Source organism: Hippichthys cyanospilos, chromosome 14 (genome assembly GCF_059441005.1).
Source record: "Hippichthys cyanospilos isolate Australia breed blue-spotted pipefish chromosome 14, RoL_Hcya_1.0, whole genome shotgun sequence".
Lineage (NCBI taxonomy): Eukaryota > Metazoa > Chordata > Actinopteri > Syngnathiformes > Syngnathidae > Hippichthys > Hippichthys cyanospilos.
In genome coordinates, this window is record NC_142382.1 from 11,424,235 (window position 1) to 11,443,185 (window position 18,951).

Sequence of the window (18,951 nt, forward strand, 5' to 3'; positions counted from 1 at the left end):
GGTGTTGTGAGGATCATAGAGCAATGCAATGATGTAAAATAGCTGGAGGCACACACCCACCCACTCACCCCCAAAATGAAGCTGGGTGCTGAGCCCCCGCAGCCCCGCAATCTTTGCAATCAGGCAATAATGCTAACAGCAACTGTTTCAGATTATGCAGCAGGAAATCCTCGGTACTCTCTGCTCAAAACAATTTACCCTGACATGAGTGCAGGGAGGGGGCATGTCTTCTTTATATTCAGGCCCCATTTTGATAACATGATCACAATTCATCAGCAATTATATATATATATATATATATATATATATATATATATATATATATATATATATATATATATATATATATATATATATATATATGTGTATAAAAAAAATTAATTGTCACTTAGAGAATGCTGTTATCTTTCCCATGTTTGTTTATATTCTATATTTATTTAATCAGCCAGTGAACTTGACTTTTATTGAGGTTTTCCCTTTCCCCAACAGGATGTTTGCCATTTAGGTCTGAAAAGTGCAGGTCTGAGTGTTATCTCTTTCCCATAGCCCTGAACCTACAAACAAACTCGGAGGGAAAAAATACCAGCAAAAAAAAAAAAAGAAAAATTACGCCCCCCCCCCCCTCAATAAAAACTAACCCTTTTTTTTTTTTAAACAGTTCATTTGCCTTTGTTTCACAGCGCCTTCTCTTTTGCATGGGCTGCTCTGCACGATGAAGGCCTAGTCAAGATTTATTATTAACCAAGCGACCGTGCATTTTGAAATTCGAGCAAAATCAAAAGATTTGTTTCTTCAATCCACAAATATAAACGATTGGTGAATGACGCAAGACAAATGTATCAGCTACTTTTAGTTTTATTTGAAGCTAATGGCAGGACCTGGCTAGAATTATTTTAACAAAATATAAATTAAGAAACTGGGTAGTCCATGTAAGTGTTTGGGTTTGGGTCTTTGTGTTTTACATGTGCAAGAGATAATAAACCTCATGTCGGGGTGATATACAGATTAAGCGCATAAAGGAATTTTAAGTTCGAATCAAATTTAACGACAGACAAGTCAGTCTATATAATAAGGTATAGGCTACAATAGTGTTATTTCGTACATCAATCTGATACACTCATCAGTCCTTTTCTGTATTTGTTTCTTTGTCGGATAAAATAGCGTCATTAAGAGCCCAAATCCACAAGGCTGGAGGTTAGGGGTCCCAACAAGGAGTCCTGCAGCTGGTGCGGGTGTCCGTGCATGCCGTGCACCGGCTGCGGGGCCCCCAGGCCGGGCATGGAGTACGCGGAGGCCCCGGGGAGGACCATGTTGCCCTGGAGCAAAAGCGCAGAGTTCTGGTCGGGGCTCTGGGGGGGTGAAAATTCGTCCTCCGAGCTGGACATGAGCGACTTCCCTCCGTCCAGCGGGGACAGCTGGTTCTGTTTGTTGCCGCCTGCGTTGTTGTTTTCGCTGTTCTCTCTGAGTGGGAGAAATAACACGACGGCATGACGTCAAATCGGGATGCAGGGACGTTTTTATTTCGCATGTATTGCCGTTTGAATTGCAAGACAGGGCATTTGCAAACATGCGAAATGAAACAAACATACATCAATAAAAATGTCAAAAGCGTTTGAAAAAAAAAAGATTGGTTGAATACCTTTCCTTGGCCTCGGCGGCTCTGTCCCTCTGCCGTCTGTTTTTGAACCAGTTGCTGACCTGTGTGGTGGTCAGTCCCGTGGCCTCGGCCAGCTCCCTCTTCTCACGCGGGGACGGGTAGGGATTGTGCGTGTACCACTCCCGCAGGACCCCCCTGGATTTCTCTTTAAAGCAGTAGCTGGTCTCCTCGCCGTCCCATATCGTGCGCGGCAGCGGGAATTTCCTCCGGACCCGGTACTTCCCCACTGCGCCGAGCGGCCGACCGCGCAGCTTTTCCGCCTCCACGTAGTGCGCCTTGAGCCACAGCTGCTGCAGCTTCGGGTGGTTGTGCGCCGAGAACTGGTGGCTCTCCAGGATTTTGTAGAGCTCCCGGAAGTTGCCCCGGTGGAAGGCCACCACGGCTTTCGCTTTCAGGACGCTCTCGTTCTTGTGGAGGTGGTCGCATGCGGGGAGAGACCACAGGAAGCGGCCGAGCCTCTCCAGGTTGCCCCCCTGCTGCAGCACCTCGCACACGCACGCCACTTGCTCCTGGGTGAAGCCGAAAGACGGTAAAATCGACATGACGTCCGTGGTGGGAAAACCAAAAAAATCCCCCCAGAAATTGACGCGTTATATTTCTTCTTCTTTTCTCGTCGCGGTGCAAATCCTTTCCGCGCAGGGCCTGCCCACTCCCAGATCTCCGCTCCTCTACGCGCTCCGGCAGATTTTGGATGTTGATTGTCGGGACAATTTGTTCCTGGAGGAGATATGTCAGGCTTAAAGGGAGCCCAGTACGTTCCGGTGATTGGCTCTGAGTCTGCCCTGCACCCCTGTACAGCAGAGCAGGACTGACTTTGCAGCTCCGTTTCCTCCCCAGAGGCAGCGCGTCAGGGGCTGAAATAGGAGCGCGCCTCCACCTCCACCTCCCGCCCCCACGGCAGCTCCTAAACACTAATCAATTATTACAGACCTCTTAAAGGCCGTATTAACATGCTTCCACCATGTAGATATTATTTAGAGTTGGCGCTCATCGCATATCAGCGGGGGTAAACCGCCGTTTTAGTCAACTGTTTCAGAAATAGGCTAATTCAACCAGCAAGATATAGGTTATAAACAAACCCTATATTAATATTGTTGCTGTTTTGTGTGCGTGTGTGTTTGCGTGTGTTGATGACTTTAACCGCCCACCTCCCTTAATTACATACAGATTGTTGTATCTGCACTACCCTTTCGTGTAATAATTACCGAGGCCGTTTATTTTATGGGGCGATATAATTTAATAAGTTCCTCTGATGGTAAGTTTGGTGTACCAGTAAGCACGTCTTTTATATGACAAACCACAACTTGCCAAACGGCCCATATAGACCACCAGTGTGCGCGAGTTTGTGTGTGTGTGTGTGTGTGTGTGTGTGTGTGTGTGTGTGTGTGTGTGTGTGGCTGTGAGAAAGAGAGCCTGTGCACGATTCATTACAAAAACAAATCTCAGTGCAAGTCTGACGTGAAACCTATCTTTAAAAAACGACGACTTGATATGATTCATTTTGATTGTGCTGCACAGTCCAAAAACAATCTCAACGCAACTCTGTCACATTAATTTGAGAAATGCGGGTACGTCTCTTTAAAAAATGAAGAAGTAAAGAATTTTTATGCATGATGTCGGCTGAGTTATGACACGTAAAAAAATAATATCACAATGAATCATCTTGGAGGCCGTATCTCTTTTTTTCTGCCTCTTTGTTTTTGTGTCACTCCTGAATTCTCCCCCATTGTCGCAGACCGGCATCTTATAGTAACTCCACGCAGTGTTTTTCGGTGGGCTGAAACACTAAACCGATCCATTAGTAAATGAATTCTGGGTACCACATTGGTTCGTGTGCTGTAGCAGTTGTTGGTTCGAGCCTCAAGGATCACATTTCTTTGTCTGCACCATGCACACCCTTGAAACCATAGCTTCTCCTCTTCAATATGTTTACAAGGAGCACGTTTTTTGGCCTCAAATGGATTCCAGTTAATATTAAAAATGAGGACGGCTTGTTGCACTCGTGGTGGTTGATTACTTATACGGTCATTTATTTAATTAAATCAACGGTTTTTAAATAAAAAGGACGTAATCAAAAGGTATCCACTTTTCGATGTGTCACTATCCTCTTTATTTGTTTAAGTAGAACGTGGTAGAAATTGCGTTCGTTGAATAATATGAAATTAATCCATTTTGTTTTCGTGTTGTACATTTTATCAATATTAACTCTGTTAATGCAATTATTGTAGAATATGACTTATATAGCCTCATGGGAAAACCAATCCGGGAAATCTAACTTGAGTTTCAATATTTTATACGTCATGCAAACACATAATAGGCGCGAGTGAGAGTTGCTTTGCTCAAGAGCACTTGACCATGCTCCAAAACAAACCATCAGCTTTTACAAAACGGTTCTGTTTCAGTTTCGCTCTTTTGAGCCTAATGACTTTTGAAAAAGACTCCCCCCGATGTTAATTATTATTATATATAGTTAATATTTTTGTGTAAACTGCTTTTATACATAAGTGTTTTTCAACTATTATTTTCTGAATTGCATTATCAAATGCCTTGCTGGTCATTGTCACCATAGACCGTAGGCTTCCGCCACGTGACCTAGGGAGGTGCCTGGTCATTCTGCTACTTTCTAAATATGGTGCTTTTATAGCAGGCTGACTATTTAATAATAATAATAATAATAATAATAATAATAATAATAATAATAATAATAATAATAATAATCTACATACGTGTTTAAAATGTAATGTACGAAGAGTTGCATCACCCGACGATAGCAGAAACAACGATCTGACGTTCATTCATATCGAAACCTGCAACAAAAGATTAGGACTACTTCAGGGGGGGAAACATGCAAATGGTTTGGCCTTCGCATTGCAATCTGACCTGATGTGTGCATAAACACGTGTGCATGTTGCTGGACAGTATAACAAAAGGACATATGTGGGCTGTGTAAAAGCTTGAGTGAATGAGCTGTCTGATGAGCAGCTCTCGGGTTTCTCTAATATCTCTACCACATTGCGACGCGCCTCCTCCTTTAACCCGAGCAGCCCAGGGGGCGAAATTATTTCAAGATGTCGACTCTCCGCCGGCTACGGCCAGAGCTGAGTCCCCTCACTCCACACACTTTTTACCCCTGCAAGAAACGCAGTACTCGGGTGTACTATAGGCCATCACTTCTTAGTGATTGGTTTCTCTATACGATTTGCAAGGATTTAACTCTCCTTTAAAGTGTTCCGCGCAAGTGCAAGGGAAAACACAATAACAAACATTTCAGTGTTCGTTTTCACCCGCTAAAATCCATCTGAGCTGCCCTGTTCAATTATTCCAAACGTATCCATTATTAATGATCCTATTGGGGTAAAGTTGCGTTGCCAGGGAAACCAATGAAATGCTACATTTCACTCCAAGTCGAGAGAAGGAAAAATAAGAGGCTCGAGCGGGAACTCACAAGTGTACGCTTCATAAAAACGTCACCATCAAAAGGTTTCCCCATATAGGAGGGTTTATATTTGTAAAATATTGAGGAAAAGTGAAACGGCTCACAGATGGTTTTCACTCCATCTAAATCCAAAGTGCTATTTCAGCTGCATCGAGTGGAACAGTGCTGATGCTGTTTAAATTAGCCAAAGGGGAGAGTTTAGTTTAGTCTGACTTTCCTTTTTTTTTCCCTGAGCGTTGCGGGAATTGAAATACATATAGGAGAAAACGTGGATTTGACGTTCTTGGTGTAAAGGATTTTCAGAATGCATCACTCTACAGTAAATGTTAATTGGAAAATCAATTAGGCCCTTAGTGAGATTGCGTTGCCGCGTCCCAAATAAAAAGGCAGTCCCTTCTCCCCAAACACAACACAACTGTTGACATGAGTGAGTTAAATGAAATTGGAGCTGCAATTATCAGCTTAACAGAGTTTCCTGTCATGTTGGAAAATTAGACCTGCTACAAGTGCACTGCCCCCCCTCCCATCAGAATCATTACGCATTTCCTCCAGAGGGCCGACTCCACAAATGCGTTGTAATTGCAGTCTGGGCGCGTTTACGGCGCTGCGGTTCTAAACACACCACAAGCAATGTATTTTTGTTTGGGGGGGAGGGGGGGGGGGGCTTATTTTTGGGTGCAAAAATAAACAAACAGCTGAAAAACACAAACAGAACGAGATACTCCTGTGTGCATGTCGACAGGGAGGGGGCGCCAAGACAATACTTTCACACAACTCAAGAAGTAGTTCAGAAGTAACTCTAGTGTGTGTGTGCTTGTGTGAATATGTGGTTGTGTGTCTCTTGCCCCCCTTCCCCCAGCTGTCAGCACAGGTTTAGTCTTCATCTTTCCCACACTATAACATTTGGGTAAACAATATTCCAAACTGGATTAAGAATTGGTTGAATAGGCTTAATTTAGGGGGCAACATAAATAACAAAAAGTGGCTGGTCGTTCATGGAACGCGGGGTTATTTTTAAAAACTGTTTTCTGAGTGTATTAATTAATCAAAGTTATTTACGCTCTAACATCAATCGGAGCAAAATAAGCCAAATTTGTTAAAAGTTGCTCCAATCTATTTTTACACAATTTTTCACAATTTTTGCAGTCAAATAATAGTTGAGCTAAAAAATAACCCAAATTAGGTAAAACGAATAATTTACATTTGGGTTGGCTTGTTAGGTTATGTTTGACCCAACTGTTTTTAGAGTGTAAAAAATGTTGATTGTAGAGTAAAACAGTTGGGTTAAAATAACCCAAAACATGTTAAAGGTGGGCCAATCTAACCTATTATTTGCTTTACAGTTTAGATTAGTTTAGATTTTTGCCAAACCATGTTTTTAGAGTGTATTTTTTCCAGCCAATTATTTTTTACACTTAAAAAAATCCCCCAAATTGGGTCAAAAATGAACAGACCCACTTTTGAGGGTAGAAGTAAGAATTAAAAAAATAATAATAATTTATCCCTTTCTGCCCAATTTGGATGAAAAAAAAATTGTTTGAAAAAAATACAGTCTATACAGTTGAGTCAGAAGTTGGACCATCTCAACTTTTTAAGTTATTTGCTTTAGGTTTGCCCCCCCCCCCCCCCCCCCCCCCCACACACACACACACACACACACACACACACAGTCTTCAGTATTAGTACTAGTGAAGTCCATGCACCCATATCCCCTTCCTGGTTTTATACTGTAATGTTTTCAACCAACATTCCTTAAACTCTCTAAAAACTGTTTAGTGAAAAATAATGCAAATTGGCTCAAAACTGGAATGACCGAATTTTGGGGATAAATTAAAAACGTAAAAGTCGGTTTTGGTCCGCTTCTGACCTGATTTGAGTTATTTTTAATCCAGCTGTTTTTAGGGTATAAAAAATATTAATTAAAACATTACAGTTAACACTAGTCGAGTCAAAGAGGCCCAAATTGGGTCACAAATAAACAAAACCAAAATTTTGGAAAAATGGATTTAAAAGTTTGGGTTGGTCCCCTGTTGTCCTGATTTGGGTTATTTTTGACTCAACTACTTCCAGATTGTAGTCCTCAATATTGTTCCTACAAGCAACAGATCCGTGCAGCCTGGAGAGAGCCGCATTTTACGTTGGTCAGGCAGCGGCACAAAGGTGGTGGGTCTCTACCAGCCAGGCTGGTACCCGCCGACCCCTGCCCTCTCATTAGTGGGATGTGGAGCAGCGGAGTACCGTGCTCCTCGGGTCATGTTACATATGGCTTGCAGTCTGCTGCACCGCATTAAATGTCAGCTTTGAAAGCATCTGAAAGATCAGAGGTCAGTGTTTTTAATAAGGCCAGGGTTCTGGGGGAGTTCCCTATCTTTTTGTTTTTGCTGCAAGTATGTTTTACATTGGATTTGGTAAATAAGGGCAAAATAGAGTCGTTTTTTCCACATTCCCAAGTCACACTCATGAAAAATGAACTGCACGTGCGAGGCAACAATGGTGCTTCTTTCAGTTGTGTTTCTAGGCTTGCTACACCTAGCTTGACATTTACGTCCTTCTGTTCCTCCACTGCGTGAGAGTCTGACCATGCCTCCTGCTCACTGCGAATGGGATATTGTTCTGGCCTCCAACAAAGCTGTTTTTACCCTCTTCAATATTGCAGGAGGGGTAGGAGGGTCACCCGATACCTAACAATCAGCTAATCCACTGCCCATGGCGACGAGGTCACCTGTGCACAGGTAACTTTATCCCGGCCTCGCCCTCCCTTCCTGCTTGGCTCACCCATTTGTCTCTCTGTCTTTGCCCCAACAATGAGCACCAACAAATAGCCTCTGTTTGTGTGCACCACCACACTGTAAAAAAACAAAACAAAAAAAACCCACGGCGTGTATTTATTTATTTATCTGTTTATTTATTTTGGGGGTGGAGCTAAAGTAGTAATTTAAATTGGAATAATTTTACAATATACACTGGTGAACACATTTTTGTCGTTGTTGTTGGATTACTTCTTTTGACTGCGGAATCCAAAATTGATCTTTGAGCTATAGGATGCCCTTTTTCTCAAAAAATATGAATAAACATGAAAGTATGTAATTGAAACAATAATATTGAAGAGTGACATCATTTGAACTCTTAAAAAAATCTGCATTAAACAAAAAAAAGAAAATGCTGATGGTTACAAAGAGATATGCCACCACTAAACCCCCTTTCAATGCTAAATTTCTGTCTGTAGATATTGATATTTCTGACTTATTGAGAGCCGTACACACCTATCACCTTATCATCTTAATTTTCTCAATTAAGGCTGTTGAAACAAAGCTCACATAGCTGATGAGTCTAATGGTAATCAGGTCTTTTTTACTATTACTGCTTACTTGTTATTTTGTTCATGTGGGGGGTAAATTAGCATGCTAATTCTAGTTTTAAGTTAAAAATTGAATTTGAACATTTTTTTTCAAATTGTTCCCCGTCATGGCAAGGTTACGCTCCAAAAAACATTGGGTAAAATAATAAATCAAATTGGGTCAAAAAGGGACCAACATAACTTTGGGGGGTTAAGTACACTCTACAACTGAGTTATTCTTTTTGACCCATCTTTTTGGGATAGATGAATTAAATTGTAATTAATTACCAGTAAATTGTAATTTGTTACTTTTTATTGGCTCATTTTCAGATATTTTGACCCAATACTTTTAAAACGTGGCTACATCAATTTTATAAATGAAATAAGCCCCCAAAACTAACCTAAGGCAATCCACAAAATATCCCCAAAATTGGGTCATTATATGAGCCATCTATTTAAGTAAAATGGAAAATACCCAAAAGTTGTGTTGGTCTCTTTTTAAGCCAAATGTTTCTAGCATGTAGTTAGGACAACAACACTGGCAAGTTGTTCGCTCCAAAACGATTAGCTGGGATGTTTTCCCTTTTTTCACACTGCAGTTAGCTCACATCCAATTTCTTGGTTCCCTAACGTCATTAATCCGGTGCAGACACACTGCGGATAAAGTCAGATCTCTCGATGTTTGTCCTCTTGTCAAATCTAGTCTCTTATCTCTCTGTGTGGGTTTGGTGGAGCGCCCAAAGACTGAGGACACACATTTTGTGGGAATTTGCTAAATTTCTAGAGAATCCCCTCAAGCCATGTGAAGAGTTGGAGCTTTCTGTGGATTGAGCCTCAACGTCTGTGAGTGACAGCACCTCAGATTCATTCTTTCACATGTCGGTCAGGAGCAGAGAGGAGGAGGATTGGTCGGGGGGATGTTTGGCCTTCGCCCAGGGAAAGACCGTTGGATTGGACTGGGCTATGTGGAGCTGTAGACCCCCCACCCCAAAAGGCTTTACCTCTGGAAATCTCATTGCTGTTTATTTGAATTACAGGGGCTGAGATGAGAAAAGGAGGGCTAATGAAGTCCAGGTTGCCAGGCATGTGCAAACGATCACTTGCAGAAAGAGCAAGCGGCAGCAGGCCCACTGGATTATAGCGAACTAGTTTTCCCCCTCATCCTCACTTTTTGGCTACTTAAATGTTGGTGAGACATGTGCTTTGTGTCTTTTGTCTGTCATAAAGTTGGATGCAGACATGTGTCGCTCTTACGCAGACGTACTGTAATTCTACGCTTTTCGCTTGGTTACTTTTGAAGGGATCAAAATGGCCTGTAACTCTTTTTATAAATATAGACTTTTATTGCATTACATAGATTTAGAAAAATACATTCACATAATTTCAGATAACAAACATATAGTTCAAACTAAGTTTAAAAAAAATTGCCCGTCACTCACTTCCTGTATGAATTTAAAGCACTGAGAAACTGGTAGGATTTCATTATGAGTCTGGCAAAAACTAAAAAAAGCTAAATGTGATGCACCCAAGGGATATGAATGCTGTGAGTTGGCCGCAAGGCTGAAATGTGCTATGATGGGACATGAATGTAAGCTTCTGGGGTTTAAAAAAAAAAGTACCAGACCCACTTGACAAATGGTCTCCACATTCTTTTGTCTTTTCCTAATCCGACACCCAACAAATATTCCAGTGACAGCAGTGGTGGAAGCAGTGGAAAATCTATCAATCCGAGGTATTGCCTTCAGATTGCACAGTTTCCTTTCAGTGTTATTCACAAAGTCAAAAGCAAAAACTAAAAATGTCCGTAACCTTAAGATGACGAGAAATCATTGAAACCCTTCTTTGTTTCAAAAAAATACTTCTGTCCCTCTTTGTTCTTGATCCATTTGGGAAGCATTTGTGTCTGGAATCACTGACAGTTGATGAGGCACATTAAAGCAAAACATGATCATGCATAGTATCTTCACACCGGGGAAGTCAATTAAAAAATATAGCTTTAAAATATTTTTTCTGTGCTGCATCTTTAGCCTAAAAATGATATTCTGCTTAATACTGCTGTTGTGGGTATGAATTAAGCTGCAAAATCCATCAATTTTTAATTCATGACACCTGAGCCCAGAGCAACTATGACATCACTTTCAGTCGGGCGCAAGTGCAAAAATGGCTGCTCCGGTTGATGGATAAAAATGTGTGAATTTTGCTGCTGAGTTCATATTCCGAAAACACAGTTTTGTACGGAATGCCATATTTGGACGAGTGGGTTTGCATAGAACATATTGTAAAGAACATTTTTGACTTGACATACTTTAACGTCGCTGCAGCATTTTTGCAACATATGAATGACATCTTTCAATTCCTTTGACAATGAAAATAACTTTTGCTGCTAAAATGTGTGCATTAGTTAAGGCCTGTCAAAGACAGCAGTGAGAAGCCCGTACAATGTCATGAGCGTAGTGCAAATGCCAAAAAAAGGTACAATCATATTTGAGACTTGAGAGGTAATTTAAGGTGCTTACAGATGGGCACTTTGTCCGAAATGAGCAGCTTGTGTGTTGCGGACATATTGTCCATACATGTGCGCAGTCCTTCAGTAAAACCAGTCCGCTTCCACAGACCCGCTCCCCCTCTTTCCCTTATGAATGACCTTTTTGGTTTGACCCAGATGACGCATTTAGTTTGGAGGAACATCCTGGTCACGTGACTTGCGGCATGCCAGCACCTGCTTCGGCAAATCAAGTCCACTCAACAGGAAGTAGCAGGTGTTGCCTGTAAAACTGCACTTTTAAACACGGCTCAAACCACATTTGCCGACTGCTGCGATGAGTCATTGTGACATTTAGTGTGAAGAACAGAACTTGCTTTTAAACGTGTTAAAGGAAAGTAAAAATGATCTTAACAATAATATGTTTTATATGACGCTACTCGTCTAAACACAGCACTCTGATTAGTATTACATTTGTGGCCTATTAAATATCAAGCAGCAAAATCCAGCCATTTTTAGCCATCAGTAGGCGGCCATTTTGTTGCAAGTCGTCTGAAAATTACAGTTGCTCACGGATCAGAGATCCCCTGAAAACTGTTGGGTCAAAAATGACCCTAATTATGGGTCAAAAAAGACAGACCCAATGTTTTGGTTAATTTGACCCAATTTACATGCTTGCTTTATATGAAACAACCCAATTCTTGGGTTACCTTGTACAAAATTACCTTTTTATTTTAAGTAGAGCAGAACAATACATAACATTGTGTAAAGGCCCTTTTTTGACCCAAACTGTTTTTAAAGTGTATATGAACAGGAAAAATTGAGTTGGTCCCTACATGACTGATTTGGGTTATTTTTACTCAACGGTTTTCAGAGTGCAACAATGTTGCAATACATTTCACACTGGGGACTGATTCGGAAAGAAGAAAAAAAAATATCCGGTTAACTTTTTCTGATACTTTAAGATTGGCATGCTGATTCCAAAATTGCAGTTAGTTTTGTAAGGAGGTCTTTTTTTTCCCAAGTTTACCATCCAGATTAGCACAACTCCAGAGATTAGCCAATAAAAGTGTACTAAGAAGAGGTGATTACGATTAAACTCATGTGCAGTTAAAAGGCAATTTTGGTTCAGCTTGTTTCAATGTCACATACTCAAACTGATGGCCACGGTTTATTGTTAAATGAGCTCAGTGCAACTATGATTTAATTTTCAGCTCAAAAGTAGCAAAAATGTTTATCAGAATGCTGTAGTTAGATCAAAACATACAATTGTAAAGAAATGTTTGACTTGACTTCCCCTTTAAACATCTAATCTTTTTTTTTTAATTCTTTTTTTTTTTTTTTTTTGCATAATGTCCAGACCCGCTAACAGGCCTTCTGTCTAACTTGAGTGCATTGTAAATGTCAACACAGTATTGTCAAATAATTTAAGAAATTAAAGAAATTAATGATTAAAAAAAAAATCACACACACGCACACACAAAAGATTATTACTGCTCGCATGGACATGAGTGCTTCTGCTTTAAGGTTAAAGGTCAGCCATGTCTTCCTCCATCTGTACCGTCTGTAGTTTGGCTAGCTCCTTTCCCTCCACAGTCTCCATGTCGCCGCACATGGCTCGCACCATGTCAGTCACGCCCGCCTGCCCCGTGTTGTCCACCTTGTTCTCCGACAGGTTCATGTAGTCGTTGTCCATGCAGGGCCCCATCAGGTGCGAGGGCTGGGCTGCCCGGACCTCATGTCCCCTGAGATAATCGACGGGCTGCAGGTGGTGACCGCTCGGGTTCGTTTGGGCCATAAGTGGCGTGCTGACCGTAAGCGTAGTGTAGACCTCAGGGCTGGACGAGGTGGAAACTGGGGCTTGGCTGGACGGCGCTTCTTCAGAGCTGGACGTGGAGTAACCCATCTGCCCACTTGGGTCCAGGTGGAGCCCATGGTGGTATGAGGAGTAAACGCCTCCTTCCAAAGGCTCCTTCTTTATGGGCGGCTGGTTGCTCATGTTGTAGAGGACGCTACTGTGGTGCATGGAGGTCATAGACAGCTTGTCCTGCTGCTGAAAGGAGTCGTCGCTGGAGGAGCTCACCGCAACATCGTTCAGAGCGATCGCACTGTAGCCACATGACACATTAAGACTGACATCACCTATGGTGCGCAACAGTAAGTCCACTTCCACTTCTCATATTATTTTGATTGTGTGTGTGTGTGTGTGTGTGTGTGTGTGTGTCTCTCTCTCTCTCTCTCTCTCTCTCTTCTCTATATATATATATATATATATATATATATATATATATATATATATATATATATATATATATATATATATATATATATATATATATATATATATATATATATATATATATATATATATATATATATATATATATATATATATATATATATATATATATATATATATATATGTATATAAGGCAGGGGCTGTGCCTCTTGCTCACATTGTGTTGTTGTAGCTTGCATCTGTGATGCCTCAACAGCAAGCTGCACTTTCTGTTAGTCCTTTCAATTCCTCCTGGCGTGGATTCTCTGCTCAATGTCAAAGTAAGTGCTGTAATAGCATATTCCCTGTTCCCTCTTAGTGCATTTCATGGCTTCTGATTGCCTGAGCCATGTTTTCTCTACTACCCGGCTCTGAAGATCAAGAGCGCCACGATGATGAGTGATGGTGACTTGTTTTTATTCATCCCTGGGCTTTTCAAAGGACCAATACTCTCTCCCTCTATGTTTGGGGGAGCAAGTGTCTTTTTTCCATACTCTGTGTTTTGTGCAGTATGAGCTAGTTTAAATAGACTTCCACGAATAAAAAGGTCAGAGTGGAAAAGGAGTGTACAGATTTACATTTCACTATTAAAAAAGAGAGACATTTGTCCTAATATCTATTCCCTAAATCTTATGCATATCTGTTTGGTTGGGGAAAAAACACTCATGCAAAACTTGTAATTGGCTGTAAAGTCACAATTCATCATTGATTGATCTGCAAAATGAAGCATTGCAGCACACACAGCTTCGTTCACTCCAGGGATGTCATTCTAATAAAAAAATTCACAGTATATCCAGTCTGATTATTGTTTTCATTTTCCTAATATTCTTAAATGTCCTTTTTGTGGAGGTTGCATTACAATGATCCTCACAATATATGTGAATTTTAAAGCAGTCAAAGTTTATTGATTAATTTAAAAACAAAAATTAATCGAACAACTACTGGTATTTTAAGAACCGAGTAATCTCTAGAACATTTTTACATTAAAATTGTCTAAAGACTTTAATGTCAGCATCTCAACAGTAAGTACTGATTAATTTTTGTAGTCATTCAAGAAGACTGACTGATTATCTTTTGAGTTTAAAACCTTTCTCATATATCTGCTTTTACTTCAGAAAACCATAGGTGTACCGGGTGCTTTATCAGTTTCAAAAAGGTTAACAGTAAGTACAGTACTGATTAATTTTTGTAGTCATTCAAGAAGACTGACTGATTATCTTTTGAGTTTAAAACCTTTCTCAAATATCTGCTTTTACTTCAGAAAACAATATGTGTACCGGGTGCTTTATCAGTTTCAAAAAGGTTGGGGGGTGCAAGACTAATTTCACATTAATATTTTGTTGTTTTATGATCACTAAATTATTCTCAATAAACAAGGATGATTGGCCAGTAAGCAGTAAATGATGAAAAAAAATTCTATTAAAAAATTCTATTCTAAAAACTTTAAATGGTGACAGCCTGAGTGAATTTTGGCCGTTCATGGGTAAGGCCCATTCCAATTGTGGGGGCTGATTGTAAACTAATTAATTAAATTATTTGGATATATAGGTCCATCTTCTGATAGCGTTGGTGATTGTTTCTCACTTTTTAAGTGATCTCTGGTCGTATTTTTTGGCTCCGAAATTGTGATTGTGTAAATCTCAATGTTCAAAATATCAATTGATGTTAAATTTAAAAGAAAGTCAACCCCGAAATTTTCTTGACCAAAATTAGTTTTATACGGCCTCACTAGTCTGAATATGATATAGTGATTAATATTGTATTATGAACATAAATTGAGCAGCAAATTCGATACATTTTTAGGAGAGGGTGGCCATTTTGGCACTTGGTTGAAAATGACATCACAGTTACATCACAGTTAGACGGCTCAGCTTGTGAACATCACTTGACCAAACCCAGAAAACAGATGAGCCAGAATTGCCTGAGCCATGTGGAACTATAATGTCATTTTCAGACAACAGCAAGTGGCAAAAAAAGGAAGTGGCAAAAAAAGGTTGCCCTATCACGATGGGTGAAAACAGGTTAATTCTGCTGTTTCATATTCCATAAACGCTTGTGAAATAGGATCTAACGCTGCTGAATTTGATCTCAGTATGTCTTTATATGTCTACAGTATCATCATAGTTTGTAAACTACAGCTAATAGTCATGATTTTTCACAGACCCTACCTTGTGCGATTGAGGAGGAAGACGATGAAGAAGAAAGCTGCAAGGGAGGAAGGCCCACATCGCTGTTAAGCAGCAAGCTTCCATCACTGTCAGACACGCCGCTGGGTACCTGCACAAGGCTGTAGCCGCCCAGCGAGGAGCTGAAGGTAAGTACGGAGGAGCCCCCATTCTGGGCGGCCATGGTGTGAACCCCCTCCAGCTTCACAGGCCCTCCGTTCACACAGCCCGTGTAAGGGGAGGCGTACTGTAAGGTCGAGTCCTCAGCAGAGCCTCCCAGTCCTTTCTCCTGCATGTCCTCTCCTGAGGCTCCCAGCAGCACCCCTCCGGACGGCCTCAGAGAGTTGAACGCCAAAGGCTGGATGCCCAGATTGAGCCCGTTGAAGAGGATGTTCCCAGGTGCGTGGAGGTAAGATGAGCCGCCGTTGTGAAACGTCGCCGGGGAGGCACTGTTGGTGACCAGACTTCCATTGTAGAGCCCCCCACTGTTGGATCCAGCGGGCATTTTGATGTCCCCAATTTGCTGGATGACAACCCCACTGTCCAGAGGCCCTGTCTGGATCGGGAGTGTCCCATGAGTTATGACACCATCTGAGGAGTTGGAGAGAGGCCTGGGTGACAATTCTTCTTGACCTTTGGTGGACTCATCCTCTGTGCTGTGGTTTCCATCAGATTCACTGGAAAGAGGATAGTAAGAAATAACAGGTTATAAAAAAAAAATAATATGCAGTCTGGGGGTGTACCGATCCAACCTTTTCACTTTCAATACAATACCGATATTGCCGCCAACAGAGTTGTTCGATACTGACATCAACCTGATATGACGTCAGCAGGAATTATGCATGCTTTTATTTAATATTTCATACGTTAGAGGGGACTTGATCAAGTGATACTACGCAAACAACATTCGTTAGCAACAGCACCAAAGAGAAAATATGACTAATTTATTCCAAAAATTAGAGATTACATACCGCCTAAAACATTTGGGTCAAAAATAACAATTATTGGTCAAACAACTCATCTATTCGGGTGTTTTTTTTTTATATGAAATAGCCTATTTTTTCTGGTTGTCTTATACTAAATTACATTTTTTAGGTTATTTGACCAAAACAATATACAACACTGGGTCATATTTAGAATTGGTTGGATTAAACATAATGGTCAAAAAGGAAGCTCACAATATTTGGGTCAATTTGACCCAACTTTCTGGATCATTTTATATCAAGCAACCCCATGTTTGAAGTTATCTTCTACAAAACAACCATTTTTTTAGTGGGTTGTTGAAAGTTGGGTCAAACTGACCCAAATATTGGGTCTGTCCTTTTTTGACATATAATTGGTTTACTTTTACCTAAACTATTTTTTAGATTGTTAATACAGTCACAAACATGAGAGAGAGAAATAAACCAAATAAAGTCAATAAAATTAAATTATATTTTTTGAAGTGCAAAATATCAACTGATGTTTATTTCAATACATTGCCAAAATCAGAGATTATGGATGTAACACAATATAATCTAATACTGTGTTTGGCTGATAAAGGACTGAAATCACTATAGGGTCAGGACACCTCTAATGTGATCAATAGATTTCTTATATATTCTTCCATATTTTTGTTTGACAAATTTCTAAACATAGGTTTAAATTTCTTTGCTGTTCACATGTTGCTTGAAAGAGTCATTGTGGGTCACATTTGTTGTTGTGTTATGAGGCTATACACAAGCTTTGAAGAGCAGGCTGTGCTTGGGAATGCATTGCCCTCTTGTCTCATGAAGAGACTACCAGCGTCAACAAGCGTGCAACCATTTGGCGCAATAAATTCTGGTGTGATAAAAAACAGCCAGCAGTGCTGGTAATGGTGGCAAGACACAAAACAAATGGCTTTAAAAGTTCTGCGGCCTTTACGCTTCACCATTATTTTTCAAGGCCATGTAATTTCCACAAATGCATCTGTTCTACTTTTTTTTTTTAAAAAAAAAGTGGATTTGCAATGTAGATAGGTTGCTAACTTTGTAACCTGCTGTCTTAAGATTGATTCTAACAGCTGTACCCCCACCCACTGAAAGAGAAAAAGTCCCTCAGCCCTCCTATCCCCCATAGTACTCCGCGAACAGATAATTCAAGGGCTTGCACTGACGATAAACGTTATAATGGATTTTCGCTGTTGCGATCTTTTTGATGTATTTGTGTGGGAGTGAGTATACGTGGTTGCGTATGTGTTGTGTGCTTTATTGAGACCGAGGCAAAAGAAGTCTCTTACACGCAGACCACTGAGACACACACTCGGGGGCACGCACACAAACAGAGCCACGTGAAAGAAGGCAGACATTCACTGATTAGTAACATTGTTGACTTTAGGTCTCGACCTGCACAAGTTTATAAAATGATTAATTAATGACGGAAACATGCATTATCAAAGTTGCCCCTCCCCGCGTCTCCTAAATGAAAAAATGTATAGTCCGTGTGTGTGCGTGCGTGCATCTGTGTGTGTGTGTGTGAGTGTGTATGAGTGTTTTAGTTGGTTTCCACGCCACACTTGAAACCGGATCTGAATGGCAACCAGTTCATATTTCAAAACACTGCAAACGTGCTCCACACCCATAAACGTATATTTTCCAGACTTATGGCGCTGAGTGTCACATGGAGAATTTGCATATCGGAGAATTGCGCTCAAGGTGTTGATGTTGGTCTCACCTTTTGGATTGGGCCTCAGATGGGTTTCTGTCCCTCTGCCTCCTGTTCTTGAACCAGTTGCTGACCTGGGTCAAAGAGAGTCCCGTAATCTTAGCGAGGTTGCGCTTCTCAGCCGGAGAGGGATACCGGTTCTGATTGTACAGGTCCTTTAGTGCGTTGCGAGACCTCTCCTTGAAACAGTACACCGTCTCCTCGCCGTCCCAGATAGTCCTAGGGAGAGGGTACTTTCTCCGGATCCTGTACTTGTCCACGGCGCCAAGGGGTCTCCCCCGCGCCTTCTCCGCCTCGGTGTAGCGGGCCTTGTACCACAGATCCTGCAGGAAGGTGTGGTTGGATGGACTGAAACTGTGGTTCTCTAGAATACTGTAGAGCTCCTGATAGCGAGCCTGATGGAAGGCGACGAGGGCTTGCGCTTTCAGGATGCTTTCATTGCCGCGCAGCAGGTCGCTCTGGGGAAGGGACCAAAGGAAGCGAGCCAGGCGGTCCACGTTGCCCCCCTGCTGCAGAGCCTCGCACACGCAAGCCACTTGCTCCGGGGAAAAGGCCAGCGAGGAGGCAGCGCTCACCAGCAGCTCTGTGCGCACCGCGTCCGCGTTGGGCGCCGCTCGCTCCATGGACAATTCTGCCGCCTCCAGCGCCACGAGCTTGATGCACTCCCGCTTGTCCGCCTCTTTCACATTTTCCCTCTTGATGTCATTTGCTCTTGTGACTTCACCGGCTGAAGAAGAAGACATTTTCTTTTTTTTCGTGCTCAAGGCTTCCCTAGTTGAGTCACTCCTCCTCCCAGCTCGATCAGGTTACCTCCTCGCCATGCGAAGGCGATCGGATATCTGACAGCAGCTGTAAGCAGATACTTCTCCCTCTCTCTCTCTCTCTCGCTCTCTCTCTCTCTTTCTCCCTCT

General features: G+C 41.5%; 2 protein-coding genes and 1 long non-coding RNA gene across 3 annotated transcripts; 1 reads left to right on the forward strand and 2 right to left on the reverse strand.

Annotated features, from left to right (window-relative positions):
* Window positions 1-837: 837 nt before the first annotated feature.
* LOC148412970 (homeobox protein six1b) lies at window positions 838-2,514 on the reverse strand. Its single transcript, XM_088433009.1, has 2 exons — window positions 1,640-2,514; window positions 838-1,461 (listed from the first exon to the last, which is right to left on the reverse strand). Exons 1-2 carry the CDS (start codon window positions 2,197-2,199, stop codon window positions 1,167-1,169), a joined length of 855 nt encoding a protein of 284 aa, XP_088289135.1. The 5' UTR covers window positions 2,200-2,514; the 3' UTR covers window positions 838-1,166.
* Window positions 1,918-3,320, forward strand: LOC148412971 (uncharacterized). The gene is made up of 2 exons (XR_015867765.1): window positions 1,918-2,186; window positions 2,297-3,320. It is a non-coding gene; the product is annotated as an uncharacterized LOC148412971 (long non-coding RNA).
* Window positions 3,321-9,764: 6,444 nt separating this feature from the next.
* On the reverse strand, window positions 9,765-18,903 carry six4a (SIX homeobox 4a). The gene is made up of 3 exons (XM_088433872.1): window positions 18,050-18,903; window positions 15,359-16,032; window positions 9,765-13,021 (listed from the first exon to the last, which is right to left on the reverse strand). Exons 1-3 carry the CDS (start codon window positions 18,781-18,783, stop codon window positions 12,441-12,443), a joined length of 1,989 nt encoding a protein of 662 aa, XP_088289998.1. The 5' UTR covers window positions 18,784-18,903; the 3' UTR covers window positions 9,765-12,440.
* Between the last annotated feature and the right edge of the window lie 48 nt (window positions 18,904-18,951).